General features: G+C 29.0%; 1 protein-coding gene and 1 pseudogene across 1 annotated transcript in view; one reads left to right on the top strand and one right to left on the bottom strand.

Annotated features, from left to right (window-relative positions):
• Positions 1 to 288: 288 nt before the first annotated feature.
• LOC113370831 (retinal homeobox protein Rx1-like) overlaps positions 289 to 18679 on the bottom strand; it is a 161707-nt gene continuing 143316 nt past the window's right edge. The window contains exons 3-5 of the mRNA XM_026611518.1: positions 4277 to 4472; positions 2099 to 2396; positions 289 to 358 (exon numbers count right to left, since the gene is read on the bottom strand). Of these exons, the coding sequence (XP_026467303.1) occupies positions 2122 to 2396; positions 4277 to 4472 (471 nt within the window). The 3' untranslated portion in view covers positions 289 to 358; positions 2099 to 2121. The remainder of the gene's footprint in view (positions 359 to 2098; positions 2397 to 4276; positions 4473 to 18679) is intronic.
• On the top strand, positions 5295 to 6620 carry LOC113370798 (annotated as a pseudogene).

Genomic DNA, 18679 nt, shown 5'->3' with positions numbered 1-18679 from the left:
TATATTAAACTAATTAAATTTCACTTATATATATTTACAATAATATGGCACGTGTTAAATAAAATTCTAGATTGGTGTGTAAACATTTGCAGCACGCTACTACGAATAATCGTAAATTATATCCGATAATTTGTAGTATTGTTTCAAAACTTATAATATTATGCACACATTACATCTGAATACTTTGAATATAATTTATACTCTATATAATATTAAGTTAAATATTTCTTTTGTATTTATAGATTTTGAATTACTTTATACATATATACCAAATCTCACACAAATGTCTTCATTAACAATTTTCTTGCACGTATCTGATTCCCAGATCATTAAGTAAATCCACATAGTGTCTTTGATTCTGAAATATAAAAGAGCCATTAATATAAATTAAATAGATCTTTTCTAAAGAAATGTAATAAAAACTATGGTAATTCATCTCAAGCACAAATATTAATTTTTTATCAAACATAAATAATTACATTGATATAAAAGATAAAGGGAAAATCGAAATAATTCTTGTAATAATACAATCGAATTGTCTAAAAATAAACATAAATAATAAATACTTATCAACTATGGGTTAATATGAGATTTCGTTAATATTTACAATGTCTACAATTACAATATTTACAATTACAATGTCTTTACAAAAAAAGAAGACAATATGTAAAAGGGATGAGAATTATCTTAACAGGTTAGTAAAGATTTTCAACTTTTCTGCATTAAATTAAAATGTCATATTAAGTCATATGAAGTAAAATCAAAACGACAATATATGTATATATCTGTGTATTTACATACATATATATTTTTATAATTTCTTACATATTAAGATAAAAACGTATATTAATATTTTTATTTTATCTTTGTTTTGTTATTTAGTTATAGTTTAATATTTAATAATTAGTTGATAGATTTTAGTATGTAAGGCCTATAGTAAGAAATATGTTTTTTATATCAGTTTTTTATGTAAACATATTACAAAAGATAATATAAATCTCGAATATATAAACTAACAGATAGATATAATACAGTGATATTCCATTACCTGGGATAGTTATGTATTAAACAAAAATTATATTTGTATTGTAAAATTATTTGGTTAAATGAAGCAACATTAAAAAGAAAGTAAGTAAGTAAGTAAAATTAAAATAAAATAAATCATATATATTTCATTATATATGTACACAAAAGCAAACATAATATAATAAAGCTGCAACATCGAATCAAACACTCTTCAAAAGTTGTTAAATTCAAGTATTAATTTTATAAGAATACAATAGGTATGTATGACGTTATAGTAATTATGAAAACTATAGAATTATCAGAAAAATGTATCTGAACAATTATTAATTTTTCGTATTAACATTATTATTTTTATTTTATCTTTGTTTTGTTATTTAGTTATAGTTTAATATTTAATAATTAGTTGATAGATTTAGCATAGTATTAACACGTTCGCGGACAGTAGAATTTTCAGCAAGGTACAAAAATTTACTTAATAACTTACTTATAATTTATTTAGTAATTTATTTTTAAATTGGTTGTGATATCCAAAATTTGATTGAACACCGTTTATTAGAGTAGTCAAATTATCACTTTTTAATAGTCATGTACTGTGAATGCTATAGCACCCACGTCAAGTATTACGCCTCTCTTTTACTCAGTGCTAGCACATTAATTAGCCAAGCTAATTAGTGACTACGGAAAAATTAAAATAATACGAAAATACCTAAAGAATAAGTCATTACCTTGGTAAACATGTATAAAAATTACAAAACGTAAAACTATATAGAATTAAACTCAAAATAAATAATTGGCTTTGTAATTTGAATACTATAGCATTCTTGTCATTCTGTATCATAAAGAAAATAAATGCTATAGCATTCACGTCCGCGAACGTGTTAAGTAATAATACATGCAGTTAACTATTTATGCAAATATATTTCAAAAACATGCAAATTTTGAACTTAATTTAGAAAAATATAAAATTTGGGAAAGGGTAAAATATAGTAGCAAATCATTCGATTCCTTTTATGCTTGAATAATATTTTTATATTTGCCATACACCAATCAAAACGAACATCAAATTACGTACATAAATTCATTAACACAATCATCTTATACCATCTGCAATCCCTTGGACAGGCTCTCGACGTGTTCTTTGGCCTTAAGTCTGAGGGCAGCAATACTCGTCGATCTCGGGTCTCGATCGCTGTTGCCGCCTGGTGGAAGGTGCCCGTTGGGCGACGGACTTGCCGACGCCACTGCCGAGTGCTGGTCACCAGCGCCGGCACCACCGAGCGGCAATTGCGGCGGGCAGTGTCTCTGGGAAGGGTTCGTTAGAGACGGTGGTGCGTCACCGACGACTGGTGGTGTCAGGTAGCTTGGGTAACCTGGGTAATATTATTTATATAGTAGATATATTTTAAAATTATAGTAACATTTAAATGTTAGACAAGGATATTAATTTCAACTTTCATTCATACTTGATGGCAGTATGTTTTTGTTAGCTCTTTTCCTACTTGTATAAGGTAATTGAAACAAATATATATATGCAAACAATATTATATTATGATAGTGTAATGATATTCCCAGAATAGATGTATACAATTTGTAAAAAAATCAATGTATGTATTTAAGTCAAATAAAGCAAATTTTCAAATTAAAAATTTATTTTTTTCAACTTTCAATTATAAAATACTCCTATGTATGTATGTATGTACATATGTTGTTTCGTTTTTACAGTATAATTACTGCTGGTTAAAAGCTAAAATAACATATTGAGATGCTGAATATGGGACATTTCACACAAAGATGCATCTAATACAGCTCAACAATTAATCACGAAAATAGGGCCAACTACAACTTGCAATACAATTATCCATTTTGATAACTAGATGTAATAGAATCGCGTTTTTGTTTAGCTTTTTATGTATATGTATAGCAAAGGGCACTGCTAGTATATTATAAATATTATGTTCATACATAGAAATTCAACAAAAGTCAGAAAACTATTAAAGAAGAATTGACGAACACCCAAATTACTTGGCACAACGTATTTTCAGAAGCGCGCCCAACCAGGCTAAAACGAAAAATTCCGAATGATCTCATAAATAGCCATTTGTACATTAATATTTTTATTAATTATTAATTAATTATTATTATTATTATTATTATTATTATTATTATTATTATTATTATATTATTTTCATCTTATTATTTCTAATATTGTTATTTTGTTATATTTATTATTATCTTTCACTTATTGTTCTTATTCTGATTTATTGTTTTTCTAGTATTATTTTTATTCTTCAGAAATTTTATTTATTTTACTTATTAATTTTATTATATTGTTATTTATTATTATTTGCTTTTATTTTATATTAAATTCACATACTACGGATATCATTTTATTAAAAATTCTATTCTTTTTTTTGTACTTTCTTTATTAAATTTATATAATTGATCGTTACTGTTACTAAATGTTAATTATTTAGCAGTTGTACAAAATATAGTAATTGAAAAGAAAAAAAAAAAGTTCATACATAGCATGAAGTGAGTTTGTTAGGTGTTTATGTTATTTTAAGAAAACTAATTATAATTGCAAAAGCACTTTTATTTAATTTTAATTTTCATTTTTTGTTAAACCCGTTTTCTAGGTATTGCTGTATCTAATTAAAATATATTATCAGATTAGATAAATTATAATAATAAAAATCTATCAAATATAGATAGGATAATTATTGGGGTATTATCTAAAAAGCAGCGTAAAAGGATAAAAAGTGAAAAAAAAAATTTTGTTAAAAACAATATAATATAATAGAATAATGATATTTCTACTATTAAACCTGAAATAAATGTTCTAATAATGTTAAAGTCAAAGTGATAAGTAGGAAGCAAAAATTAGTAGCTGAAAAATCAATGTAATAAATTTATTATTTTATTCTCTGTATTATAAGATTGCTGTCAGTATTGTAAAATTATACTGCTTTTCACTCGATAGCAAAATACATTAATAATTAATATATTAAAAATTAGGTTTTCAAATGCTGATAATTATTCATTTGAAATTGTGAATAAACTATAATGAATTAAACTGGGAGTGATGTGTAATCAAACTCGCAGACCAATTATAAGCGTTTTATAATACGTGGTTGTTCCATGATATTGGAATGTCGAAAACAATTAATATATTTAAAAAAAATGTGTAAATTTAAATTTCTTCTTCAGGCTTACTATGTTTTGAGTAAGTAAGTAAACAAGATTATTATACCTGTTTGGGGATGGCTCAGAAAACCAGGAAGGGCGCTCAACAGTGGTGGCGAAAGCCACGGGTCCATGGGCAATGCTAAGCTGGAACCTGTTATCCTCGAGAGCGAACTGACCGCGTGGTATTCACTCAGGCCAAGACGTGCAGCTTCCATTTTTTCTTGTCTTCTCCATTTTGCACGTCGATTTTGAAACCAAACCTGCAAAAGAAATAAGATGTAAATAAATCGTCATGATATAAATAAATCAAACGCTGATATAAATAGATAATCATAAAATGTGATGATATGCCAACTATAGCTTAGTATGTACGAAATGTAATACATAAATGCAACCAAAGTTATTTACAACGCCAATTATGAAAGATAGAAATATATTTGAGTATAATTTATGGAAGATAATGACCAGTTATGTATATATTTATTATTTGATTTGAGTAATCATGCAGTATATATTACTGACGACTAATCGTCTCCATTAGTCGCGTGGCGCATTATTCAAACACTGTTAGTGCTTTTATGTAACGTCGTAAAAGTGTCAATGTGTGCCTAATGACATATGTACTGAATTCATGATTTGAATTCGATTATCTATGTCTAAATACGCGACAAATAATGGAAAATATAATATATAAAATGTATATAGAGATTGAGTTTGAAGTAAGAAATGATTAATGACCTTTGACATTTTTAGAAACAAATGCTGTAAATTATTTAATAAATTATTAATTCATTATTTCGGTTAGCAAAATTAAATATTATTTTGTATTAGATTCCTTTGGACCATTATTATGTAATATATATTTTTTAATTTTATATAAAATTGAAGTTCATATTAAAAATTATAATATATCAGCAATGTTATATAAAATGCATTATTATCGACATTGCTGCACAAGTCCGTATCAGGAAAGGGCCGAGAAGAGATGCACATATTAGCACCCGAGAACGATTCTGTGCGAAGCTATTTTCGTCCCGCCGCGACTGCCGAGGCTATAAGAGGATCATCTTGCGGCCGGGAGTTCACTGTGTCAGTCAAACTCAAGGAGTGCACGCATCTCGTGTTAGTTTTTTATTCAGTGATAGTAAAATAATCAAACAGTCAAGATGTGTGACGATGATGTAGCAGCATTGGTTGTGGACAATGGTTCCGGTATGTGCAAGGCCGGTTTCGCCGGAGACGACGCTCCCCGCGCCGTGTTCCCATCCATCGTAGGTCGCCCCCGTCACCAGGGTGTGATGGTCGGTATGGGACAAAAGGACAGCTATGTAGGAGATGAAGCCCAGAGCAAGAGAGGTATCCTCACCTTGAAATACCCCATTGAACACGGTATCATCACCAACTGGGATGATATGGAAAAGATCTGGCACCACACCTTCTACAACGAACTCCGTGTAGCCCCAGAGGAACACCCAGTCTTGTTGACCGAAGCCCCATTGAACCCAAAAGCTAATCGTGAGAAGATGACCCAAATCATGTTCGAAACCTTCAACTCACCAGCCATGTATGTAGCCATCCAAGCTGTGCTCTCCTTGTACGCTTCCGGTCGTACCACTGGTATCGTATTGGACTCCGGAGATGGTGTATCTCACACCGTCCCAATCTACGAAGGTTATGCCCTTCCCCACGCCATCCTCCGTTTGGACTTGGCTGGTCGCGATTTGACTGACTACTTGATGAAGATCTTGACCGAACGTGGCTACTCTTTCACAACCACCGCTGAACGTGAAATTGTCCGTGACATTAAGGAAAAACTCTGCTATGTCGCTTTGGACTTCGAACAGGAAATGGCCACCGCTGCTGCTTCCACCTCTTGGAAAAATCCTATGAACTTCCCGACGGACAAGTCATCACCATCGGTAACGAACGTTTCCGTTGCCCAGAAGCCCTCTTCCAACCTTCCTTCTTGGGTATGGAATCCTGCGGAATCCACGAAACCGTCTACAACTCATCATGAAGTGCGACGTCGATATCCGTAAGGACTTGTACGCCAACACCGTCATGTCTGGTGGTACCACCATGTACCCCGGTATTGCTGACCGCATGCAAAAGGAAATCACTGCCTTGGCCCCATCCACCATCAAGATCAAGATCATCGCTCCCCCAGAAAGGAAATACTCCGTATGGATCGGAGGATCCATCTTGGCCTCTCTCTCCACCTTCCAACAGATGTGGATCTCCAAGGAAGAATACGACGAATCCGGACCCGGAATTGTCCACCGCAAGTGCTTCTAAGCTAATACTTAATACCATCTTTAAGTTGTTAATAAACAAGCTATTTAAGACTTTTTACCAGTGCATCTATGGAATTGTAAATATTGTTATGATACAGTGATTTTTTGAGTAAATGTTTTCATAGAGTAAGTATTTACAAAACATCTGAAAATAACATTTAATGTATAATCTTTTATAGATACGATTACTTTTGTACAAGCTAAATTAAATTTCATGTGACCTTATGAATTGTTTTTATTGCATATTATTGTAAGACCTAATCAAAGCATATTAGTTTATTTCAGGGTGATCGTTGCCAATTTCTATTATCAGTGCGTTGTGTTTATTTATATTACAAAGTATCGAACAGTCGATATACTCAGGCGTGTGGATTTCACTAGGAGTTATTTTGGTTGCGCTCATTTCTTTTTCGACTAGTTAATTTTAGCATTCCGTCCAATACACATTGTATTAGAACACCAATTATGGATCGGATCGAAACCCTGAAACGGAATTTATTTTTGGGGACAATGGGACTATAAATAATAAATGAATAGTGAAACTTTTTTTTAACTAAATTCTGAATAAATAATCAAAATAATTATTAATTGTGTGAGATAAAATAATTTTAATAACTTTATTTAAAATTATTCATTTTTCTTTTTATTTTTTTTTAATTCAATAAATGTTAAATAAAAGTGATTTTTTAAATCTTTATTAAACTTTCGTGAAGTATGGCCAAAGTTTAATTATAAAATGATTTGAAACATTATATAATTTCATTACGCAACCCACTTTTTGTCTTAAATTTAATAATCCTTCGCGCATGAAGTTTCATCATGAACTTTAACTTTTCTAATTGGACTGCGGTGTAACAAGGCGTGATTCAAATGAATTTAAACTTCTAATTCGACTAATTTTATCGCATTACACGTTTTTAGAAGTAATTTAAAAACTTTTTGTAACATTTCGGATCGTGTTTCTTAATAAAAAAAGTTGTAATAATAGATAAAGTTTTATAATTTTATTTGATAATGACATACTTCAATAAAATTTGATCTTTGTTTTTAATATAACAATTCATGAACATTTATGTAAATAATTCTAAATTTTAACCAATTTATAAAATACGAGAAACTTTTAATGGTTTATTTAAATTTATTAAAGATGCAATTGTTTAAAAAAATATATCAAATATTGTTAATAAATAATATAATAAGTTGCAATTACAAATCATTTTAACAGTTTTCATCAATTGTTTTTGAAACTCGAACTTTTATATTGAACCTTACTTAAAGCGATATGTAATTATAAAATGGTAATAGAACAGTATTTTAAAAAATAATCACTTAATATCTAAATGATTTTACTGCAAAGTGAAACTATTAATTCACATTATTAATAATTACTACAAATAAAAGAAATAATATAATAAAACATTAGTGATTATTTTTTCATATGAAAGAATTGTTAATCCCACGATTTTATTTCATTGTATTTTAATAAAAAGTATCACATGAAAAAGAATAATAAATACTTAATTAAATTATAGTTTGTTACTTATCACTACTATTAGAAAATTTAACTGAATATGAAATTTAAAAAAAAAATGTTGTTGTAAACTCTTTAAAACTGAAATGCAAGGATATAAATCAATTTTATATTTAATCACGCGTTGGTTATGTTCCATTTTTATTAAATATACAGAAGTTAAATATTTTTTAATAATTTAGGTGTTTAGTAAATAGTAAACTGTATATAAAATACGTATTGAATTTTACAAAACCAATTTGAAAATATGATAAAAATTAATTCAACTCGAAATAGAAAACGAAAATGTCAGCGCCTGCGCTGACACCCCCATAATATTCTCTCTACCTTTTGCACCATGCGAAGCGTAATTAAACATTTAAAGTCTTTACCATTTTAATGAGTTTATACATGCTCCGTTTCTTTATGAGCGTTTAATATAATATTTTATTACGTGGATTGTAATGACATTCAGTTCCATCTAGAAAACGGTTACTTTAAGAGAGGAAAGCTTATATTAAATTTAACTTCATTTTGATATTTAATTATTTTATGGAAATGCTTGCACAAAGAGAACTCAAAGGTAAAGTATATTTTATTAGAGCCCGCTTGTAAGAGTTCTTGTATTGCTTTGGGTATGTATAGTCGAGGTAAATTTATCAACGGCTCTTGAATCGAGTTTTTTGTAAATAGTATAATGATTTTAAAAATCACATATTTAAATTTATTGTACGTATGAAAATATGGATGACTGAGTATTTGTGCTCATCTACAAATACTTGCATTTTTCAAATAAAATTTCATTGAAGTTTATTCACATTTCTTTATAAAAGACATAATAATTTTAATTATACACTCAAATATTTTTTTGTTAATGATTCATGACAAGTTGGAGTCTGTTTTTTTTTAAATTACTTATCTTGAGATGCACGAATTATATTTCTACCATATAAAGATAGATAGTTTCTGTAACTAATACTCTACCAAACAAGCAAAAATAATTTGCTATTAAATTAATTAAAAATAAACTATTGTTCATTATTTCAAATTAATCATTTTCTGAAAAAGTGCTGTATTACAATCCAACGTCTTTAATCTAATAAAATCTTTAATCCGAAAAAGTGCGGTATTACCATCTAATCTTCTTCACGTGAATCTATATATGATTACATGTTACAACTAGCTCAATGGTTTTGTTTTGAATAACCCCAGGTGTGATAAAAAAAATTGTTTGAAATCTTATTTAAAAACCTCTGTTACTAGTTACTACTGTTACCGATAGCCCGTAGACCCCTTACTATCAATTTGCTGAACATCATTATTTAATCATTGCATTTTTAATAAAAATACAAGAAAAAACGAATTTATTATTATTAAAATTATTATATTATTAATTTTTTCATAAAACAATCCTGCATCATGGTCTATTAACATTTGCCAAACAATCTTTGGATGACAAGGAAAATTTTTACATAGATTTATAAATAATAATATCTTTTACTTTGCATAATAGTTACGTTTTTTTCAGAATGAAGGCAGAAATATACAAAAAAGTACATGAAAGTATTTATATCAACATTATAATCAAATTAATCTGCAAAATAAAACTCTGTTTCTTCAAATTTTATTTTGTTTAGTACAAAACAATAAATAATTAAAAATGAATTTAATAAAAAAAATAAAATAAAAATATAAAATATCAAACTTTTCCATGCCAAAGTTTAGATGAACATTTATTTAATAATCCAGCACGCGAAAATGAACAGAATGACACTCTAATCATTCCATCGGGGCGGTGTATGTAAATGTCATTTAAATAACACGATTAATTAAAACTTATTTCTAATTATAATTTTAATCGTGTTTAATTGACAAGAAAAGTAATTATTTTGCGACAAGCGTAGTGTGTATAAATTTGGTTCATACAGGTTTTGGAAAACTGTCAATCAAAACGATTTTAATCGTTAATGAAACTGAAAATAATTAATATAAAATATTTAGCAATATATTTCAATTTTAAGTTAATAGTAAAGGCAAGAAAAAATATAATCACATTGGTTCCAAAAAATAATTTGTAAAAGAAGTAGTTGCAAGACTTACATATTTTGCATATAACATTCTACACATCTAAGCTTCAAATATTAATAGAATATTAATTTTTATTAAAAACGTTTAACATTTTTACTTTGTATGTTACCTTTTACTCTGTATATAAATATAAATTACTTTGTACAATTACTTTGTATAAATTTACCTTTAATATATTTTTAACACCTCTATCAATATACTTTACACGAGGGTGAAACATTTTAAATAGAATTGATAACATATGTTTTATCCAGAGATAAAATCATCCCATCGTAATTTAATACTAACTCATTACTACTACACCGGTATGTATTTGCTTTAATTGAATAAGCAGAAAAAACGTACACAGCTTTGTAAAAAACGGCAAACAACAATAAAAGTTTGGCACTGGAACCTATCTTTGTAATCTATTAAACCCTTGACACCCGGTACTTGAATTCCTCTCATTGTTGAAGTGAACTTACACATGGCTAATATAGAGCGATTTCTATTGTAAACTGTCGCTTAAAACACTTTGTTCCTTATTCCATACAGATCCGAGGATAATCTGTGAAGGGTTTTACGCCGAAAAGAGAAAAGGATTTGCAATACTTGGGTAAAAAAATTTACAACACTGCGAATAAAAAATATGCTATAACTAGGTGTATATGAAATTTGGCTTCAGGAAAGTTTTATAACTTCCCATGTGTATATAATCGTCTTTCAGCAATAATTTAATTTTAGCTATTTATATAATATTTTTATTTTTTGTTTCGTTTACTTTGAAAATAAAGTTTTCACTTTCAACATGAATTAAACAATACGATTTCCACTAATATATTTCATATATATGATTATTAACTTCCCGTAGGGTAAGTTATTGTAATGGGCCGAAAATCGGAATTGAAAATTTTTACATTTCTCGACGTTTTGAAGGTTTCTGAACGTTTTGGCATACTTCAGAAAAAATGGATGTTTGTGTGTGTGTGTGTGTGTGTGTGTGTATGTATGTATGGATACAAATTTTCGTCCACGTTTTTCGGGCGTACGGATCAACCGATTTGAATGGTTTAAAAAACATTGGATTCTTATTGATAGGGAAAAGAGCTGATTAGTTTTTGGCGAAGGCAGGTCCAGCCGTTTCGGAGATACGGAGCAAAGAGTGCAGAAAATAAAAATCGAGTTTTTGAGTGAACGGAGCATCCGATTTGAATGATCTAAAAAACATTCAATTAGTAATGATTGGGAGAAGGGGTTATTAGTTTTTCGCAAAGGCAGGCCCAGCCATTTTGGAGACACAGAGCTAAATGTACAAAAAATGGCAGTTTTTGAGAGAACTAAGCGTCCGATTCAATTGATTCAAAGAACTTTCTGCTTGTCTTAACAAAATAATTGATTTTGGAAAAAAAATTTGTTACATTTTTTTTTTTTTTTTTTTTTTAGTTTTTTTTTTAGTTTTTTTTTTAGTTTTTTTTTAGTTTTTTATATCGAAAATATTTCAGATTTCATTTTAATTCTGACTATAGTTCTAATATACTTTACAAATAATTTCAACTCTGCAATACAGTTTATATAATTCTTATAAATATTAGACAATGTTACAATATTTAGAATAATCTATTTGAAAACATTCAGTATTCCACGAACATTTCGTTACGGTACGGGAAGTTCCAGCAATTTGCCTTAAGGCACGATGCCATAATTGCCTCAAGACAGAATTCCACTTACAGCTAGTTTTATTTACTGTGTTGTATGACCTAGAAGCGCAGCACATCATTCCTAACTTTGAAGAATTTTTAAATTCAACCACTTTTCCTAGGCGACTAAAATTTTAGAATATTTATTTAGATTAGTGATTCCCAAAGTTGACCAATAAAGAGCAAAATAATGTGGTCCATATTAACCACTAAAGAGCAAAATAATGTGGTCCATGGTTTAAAAAAATAGGGTTCCAAGAAATGAAAATGAGGATTCATGCTAGTGAATCATAACATACCATAATAATAAATATCTATTAACATTATATCATATATAATAAAATGGTATATAGAATATTTATAAATAGAACTAGAGAAGAGCAAGCAAAGTCAAATAAAAAAGAACTAGAAAATAAAAAAAAAGTTTTTATAAAAATGAGTTAAGTTGAAGCATGTAGGAATTCGCTTTTCGGTTGCAAAGTGTATATAAACTGGTAAAAATCCTACATGCTGGCTATTGAAAGGCTTATGTTTGAAAATTTTATTTGAGATTGTTATGGTATTTCATGATACAAAATATTAAAGTTTAAAAGACGATTTAATGATTGTAAAACAGCACTAATATACCTAGTAGAAAAGTATTAGCATTATCGCCGATCTGATATTAAAAAAATATAAAGTAGTTGATAGTTAAGCATCCACTTATCGCTTACATTATTATTATATTAAATTCAATTAGTAACTGTATAAATTAAACATATATTTTTTCCACTATTAAACTTAGTACTCTTAGAAATTAAAAAAATCTCGATGTTGGGTAAATACTTTATTTGGGATATGGTTTAAAAATAGATAATAAACTCTATCTGTCGCCAATCGCCATGTTATGTTTTATAAAAAATGCATTTTTTAACATAATTACGAATTACGCGTGATGCGATCTTACCAAAAGTTGTTCCAAATTATTTTTAGTTTGTTGAAAAGCATAGAACAGATAGAGTTTTGTTGCAGATTTGTAATAATAATTATTTTTAATTTTTAATAGATAAGTATCTTGTTTTATATAAATGAAAAAAATATGAAAAATAATTGAATTAATAACAATCTCTTATTCAATCCCTAAAACTTTAGGAAAAGTGATATGTATTGTTGAAATAAAATAGAAGATATAATTTGCATAGAATTATCTTGAAATTTCGTGTAATTTTTTCAATTCCTAGGATATAGACTTTCATCAGCTGACTAAAACTCTGTAAGTCACTTATTAGATAATTGTAAGGCAAACATCATTCAGTTAGAAACTGAATTCCAGCTTGCAAACATCGGTTCCATAGTCGATTTGGGCTTTGAATGCATATTACCCTAGTATGTATTCCATTATGCTGAATAGAGAATGCTGACACTCCAGTATCAAACTGAAGTGCTTGATGGCGTGTACGTTATATTATTCAAGCCATCATGATGTTTCGATAAGGTAACTGAATTGTAAATAAATATTAGTCGCAAACTCTCACATTGCATCTGCTGTCTCGACAAAATAATTGAATTAGAGACAAAATCAGTAGTTCTGAGAATACAAAAAAATTGAAGTTCAATTTGTTACAACAAATATAATGTTGCCAATGTCTCACGATTTGATAAAATTATCGTATGACAAACATCTACTAATTACATGAGAACAACAAATTTTTTAACGAGAGTTGTAAGATAAATGTTCACAGAATATAGAACTCGGTAATAATTATTGCGTCTGCTGCCTCGACAAAGGTTAGATAATAAATTAGAGAAAATCAGTAATATTGAATCCGTATTGATTATGAACAAAGCTTCACTATTTTCCCATAAATCAGTAGTCAATAAACATGATATTTAATTTACCCTATATCAATGGTTGGTGTTAGTAATTTTGGAAGATTAATTTCTATTAGCAGCAGTTTAGTGTCGGATAATGAGGTCACGCGTCTGAAATTCAAATCCGTAATATGAAAAACTGTGAGAGAATAATAGGGTGGCAATACGAAACCGTTCAGAGGGCGTTCGATGCAAATTGGAAATTTATTAGAAAAAATTATTGATATTTCAAAAATTAAAATTAGGGTTGAACACAAAGATAAAACGTAAAAAGTTGATATAATATACCTTATTAATATAAAACAAGCATTAATTTTTCATAAGTATTAATATCATAAAATACGTTAATTGTGTAATATAAAAAATCTTAGTTTGAATTAGCAAATTAAAGAAAAAATATCATATGTAAATATTTTGCATAAAAAACTTTTTTAAATCTGTAGTAAAATAACCTGTTATATTTAAGATCAATTTTAAAGAAAAAAATCGATCGTTAGAAGGTTAAAATGACAAATGCATTTTTATATTATTGATGTGTTATATATTATATATTTATTTATTTTTGTTTTAATACCATGAAGTAATCAAAATCAACTTAGAAATAAACCAAATAAAAACGATAAAATGCTATAATGTAAAATTGATATTTTAATTTCGCCTGACCGTATCTTACTAATGAATCTTTAACACTCATATTTTAGTGCAAGTGTATTTATATATCCTCCCTATTATCATGCATGTGGTAAAAAAGATTAACTTTACTCTGGAAAAGGTGTGAATGAAAAAAAATAGTAAATAAAAATGTAAATTCAGCAAAAAACTATTTTACAAAAAATAAATTGAATTAATAGTTGTTCCAAGTCTGCTGATGAATATTTCTGACGAAATACCAGGTCAAGGTTATATGCTGTGTTATCTTTGTCAAAAATATGCCAATAAATTTATATTATGCATTGGTTAAATATTGCAGATACTATTTCGTACAAGCACTTCAAAATTAAACATAAAAATTCGATCTTCCTTCCCCGTGGCTATCCCACTCTACTCCGCCTATGTAAAAAGGACAAAAAGGGATAAATGATAATTTTTAGAAAAATAGTAAAAAACATTTCTATAATTAAGATTCTATGAGATGGGAACTTTACTGGTTATATTTTTGATGTACTTTGTTTGGTTTAGACAGTATAATTACTTGAAGTCAAAATTGACCTTTGTTTCCCGCCCTACCCTATTTATCAAGAAATATAAAAACCTGGAATGCGAATCTAAACACATAACTCGTACATCGTCAAATCTAAAAATTTACAACTTAATATTTATTTCATATAAAACATCAAGTAATTTGTGTGTATTCATGTGCGTATTTTTGTGTATGTGTCTACGTACATATTATATCTGTTTTAATATATTACAGTCGGTATTTACTTACGACAGTGGCACAGTAAACAACATATCATCCCCTGGGTAATAACGTGCGTGTTTATGAAGGGTTTTATGCGCGGTCATTAAAATATAATTTGACGCACGGAGACATGACTCGCGTGGGATTTGAGATATTGCGGCGAAAAAAATGGATTATAATTGGACACATATGAAATCAATTTTAGGAAAACACACCACAATATGAGGAGGATAATCATAGATCATATTTCGCACATCCCTCTTGAAAAAAATTAAATATGATAATACAATCCATAATGAAAGGGATATGTTCCATAGATAGATATGGTAAATCGGGTAAATCTAATGCATATTTTTATATGTATATGCCTCAAAACTATTACTTCAATTATAGCATTTAATAAATAGTTTCTGATCAAAATAAAAAAATAAGAATGAGAAGAAATGTAACACACTAATAAATATTTTGTTTTTTAATAAAAAAATCAAATAAAAAATGTTGCATTTATGAAGTGTTCGATGTTCATTTATAAATAATTTATTTGTTATGATTAAAATCACTCTGGGCAATGCGCTAGCTAACTATAGTATTGGATTTGTTTTTTTGAAAATAATTTCTAATATATTTATTTAATTTAAAATTATTTAATTTAATTTTAAATCTAATACTCCATTCACTGTTTTCCAAAGCAGCGTTTAGACAATATTCAAATTAATTTTAGAAACTATATAAAAAGTATAATACTTCATAATTATTAAAATTAATCAATAATATAAAAAAGCGAAAAATAACCATTTAATTTTTGTTAGGCGTGTCGACAAAAATGCACTATGGAAGCGTTAGATGAAATATGTATAATCAAACAAACAGACACAAGCAGTCAGTTTTAAAATTGTAAAATAGACCCGAACATTTTATTGATCAGTATCTCTATATTATTTTTTGATGTTTAAATTAATCCCGAACGAGCAGAAGACACCCAACACCTGTCTCAATATTTGTACCTGCACATATTCTCATATAACATTTCGCGTCATATGCATATTAATAATCCTTTCGTGAGTGACATTATTAAATTCTCGAAGGCATCCTTCAAACACCTCTCATCTTTCTCTTATTTAATTGAACATCCAGAGTCCTTTAACCCTGGATGCAGTGAATGTAATACGAATATATATTTTAATAACATAAGGAAATAAAGCAACGACTGACGTTCGCGAGTGCCTCTTTGTGCAGGACAAACAAATCGCAACCCCCAATATGGAACTTTGCGATGCGTTCGCGTGTGACATTCGAGGAAGGCGGGTATTCGCAAAACAAAAACATAAAGAACGCCGGAATGGATTCAAGAAAGAATAGAGGGCATATTGCAGGATAAGAGTTGGATTTTTGGAGTGAAAACTAGATTTAAATATCTCTCAATCTAGTACTTAAGAACTACCAAATAATTGACATATTTTTATTGAGCGTTTTTGCTTTTCAATATCTTTCGGTATTGATGAAAAATATTGTAGTTGAAATAATTCATCATAAATGATAATATAAAAGTAAAGAAATGATATGAAAGGTCAAGAATTTTGCTAATTGAATAGAACTGCTCACAATATAAATTTGTTGGGTGAAAAAAAAAAAGTATATATTGTTTCTTATTTTATTTTTAGACCTATCTCTTTATTCTTTCGTTTGTTATTTATTTGTCAAATAAAGCTTCATAATGTATGAAATGATATGAAATCAGTCTAATTGTATCATAGTATTTTTTTTTAAATATGTTTTTCTTATTTTTAAACAACATTTAGAATTTGTGAGCTGTTGTGATGTATTACATATTGCTATGTATATTTACAAGTAAAAATCGATGTCACTAAGTCTAAGAATGTCACTACAATTCAAGGACCTCTGATTAAGATCCTGTCGCTCTAGCCACTTTCTTACGAACGAGCCCAATAATCATTATAATGTCTATTCAGAATATTTTGCAGGACAACAAACAAGGGGTCAAAATCTATTACGCGTATTCATGACCCTGTCATAAATTGTTATTTGTATTAAAATATTTGAAAAAAAAATATTTTTATCATTTTTAAACAGCGTTTTTTTTTTCATAGGTCATGATTTAAGGATCCTATGAGCTGTTGTGATAAATTTCTTACATACTGCTCTCTATATTTCTAAGTAAAATTCGATGTCATTAATGCATGACTAATCCAGGACCTCTAATTCAGATCCTGTCGCTCTGCCAAATAATTGAGGCACTGCCACTTTCGAGCGAGCCCAATAATCATTATAATGTCTATTCAGAATATTTTGTAGGACAACAAACAACAGTCAAAATCTATTACGTGTATTCATTACACTGTCTTTAATTGCTATTTATGTAGAAAGGCTTAATAATCTGAAAACAACCTTTAAAGAAAAAGTAAAATTATTACAGTTGAAAATTTGGAATAAAAGCCGTTAGCTTTCAGAAACAGATTATGTACATATAAACTGTTGTGCACCATTGCTGTAATTTAATGAAATTTAGGACATCAATGAGGTTGTGTTAAATGCTGTCTTCAGAAAGATTACACGTGAAGAGAAATAGATCAATTTTGGTTTGCAGTCTCTGACGCGTAATTTACTAATACTTGCTTATTTTGTTAATTCAAATTTTTGATACTTGAACAAACCTTCTCGAGAATTTCTCCATTACGCTGAACTATGCATTTTCAGTTAGATTCAGTTTTATAAAACATAAATCATGACAATTTGCTTGCGGCCACGAAGCTGAAAACATCTTCTAAAATGTAAATGTTAATCATCTTTAAATAAATAAATAAACTTCGTGTTTTATTGTGACGAAATTGAGGAACCTGAACACCAAATTTTTTAACAAATTTTACATATTTACATATAATTTACAAAATAATATAAATAATTAGTTATATTAGACTTTGCATTGGATTGTCCCAAGTTCATCCCTGCATTTCGAATGCCGAAACTGTATCGAGTATGGTCCAGGCGCGATGTCACCGTCTATTGTGCCTGACTTTGCCGCTACCCGTCGAAATTTGTTTGGCGACGGTCGACGCGTGCGCGGTGCGTGCCGCCGCGCAAACAACACGGTCTTCCGCTGGCGAATAACGCGACTATAAGCCCGGTGAAATCATCCACCGTAGGCCTTCGTTTTCGGCGATCGACGAAACCCACCCTCGCCTGAAGGGGAGGACTAATGTGACCTAAACGGTCCCGCCCGCCGGCGTAATTCGCTATATTAAAAGCTTCGCCTGTGTGCGAAGCGATGTTTGGAAACGCCCGAGAGTGCGTTTGAGAATACGTTGTTTGAATACAATAGCGATCTTTGGAGTCAAATATTAAATGTGGGGAATTATTTGTGAAAAGAATCGGGATAATTGAGAAAGGAAAGAGGAAATAAGTATTTTTAAAAAATCGAATCAAGGTATTTCATCTATTTTATTCGAATTCTTAAATCGTGATCACTTCGATGTAGATATCCAAAAAATTTCAGGTAACAATTCTGCCGTAAAATAGGCCAATGTTATGGCAAGCTATGTTATGTAGCGCTTTTCATATAAAATGATACTGAATACCATTATTATCTTCCCGTAGGGCAAGTTATAGTAATCGCAAAAAAAAAACGAAA

This window comes from Ctenocephalides felis, unplaced genomic scaffold, assembly GCF_003426905.1.
Source record: "Ctenocephalides felis isolate EL2017-DRISC unplaced genomic scaffold, ASM342690v1 CF-g0.4_SCAFFOLD_00845, whole genome shotgun sequence".
In the NCBI taxonomy this organism is placed as follows: Eukaryota; Metazoa; Arthropoda; class Insecta; order Siphonaptera; family Pulicidae; genus Ctenocephalides; species Ctenocephalides felis.
Note: the sequence above shows the minus strand (reverse complement) of the source record. Positions and strands in the feature narration are given on the sequence as shown.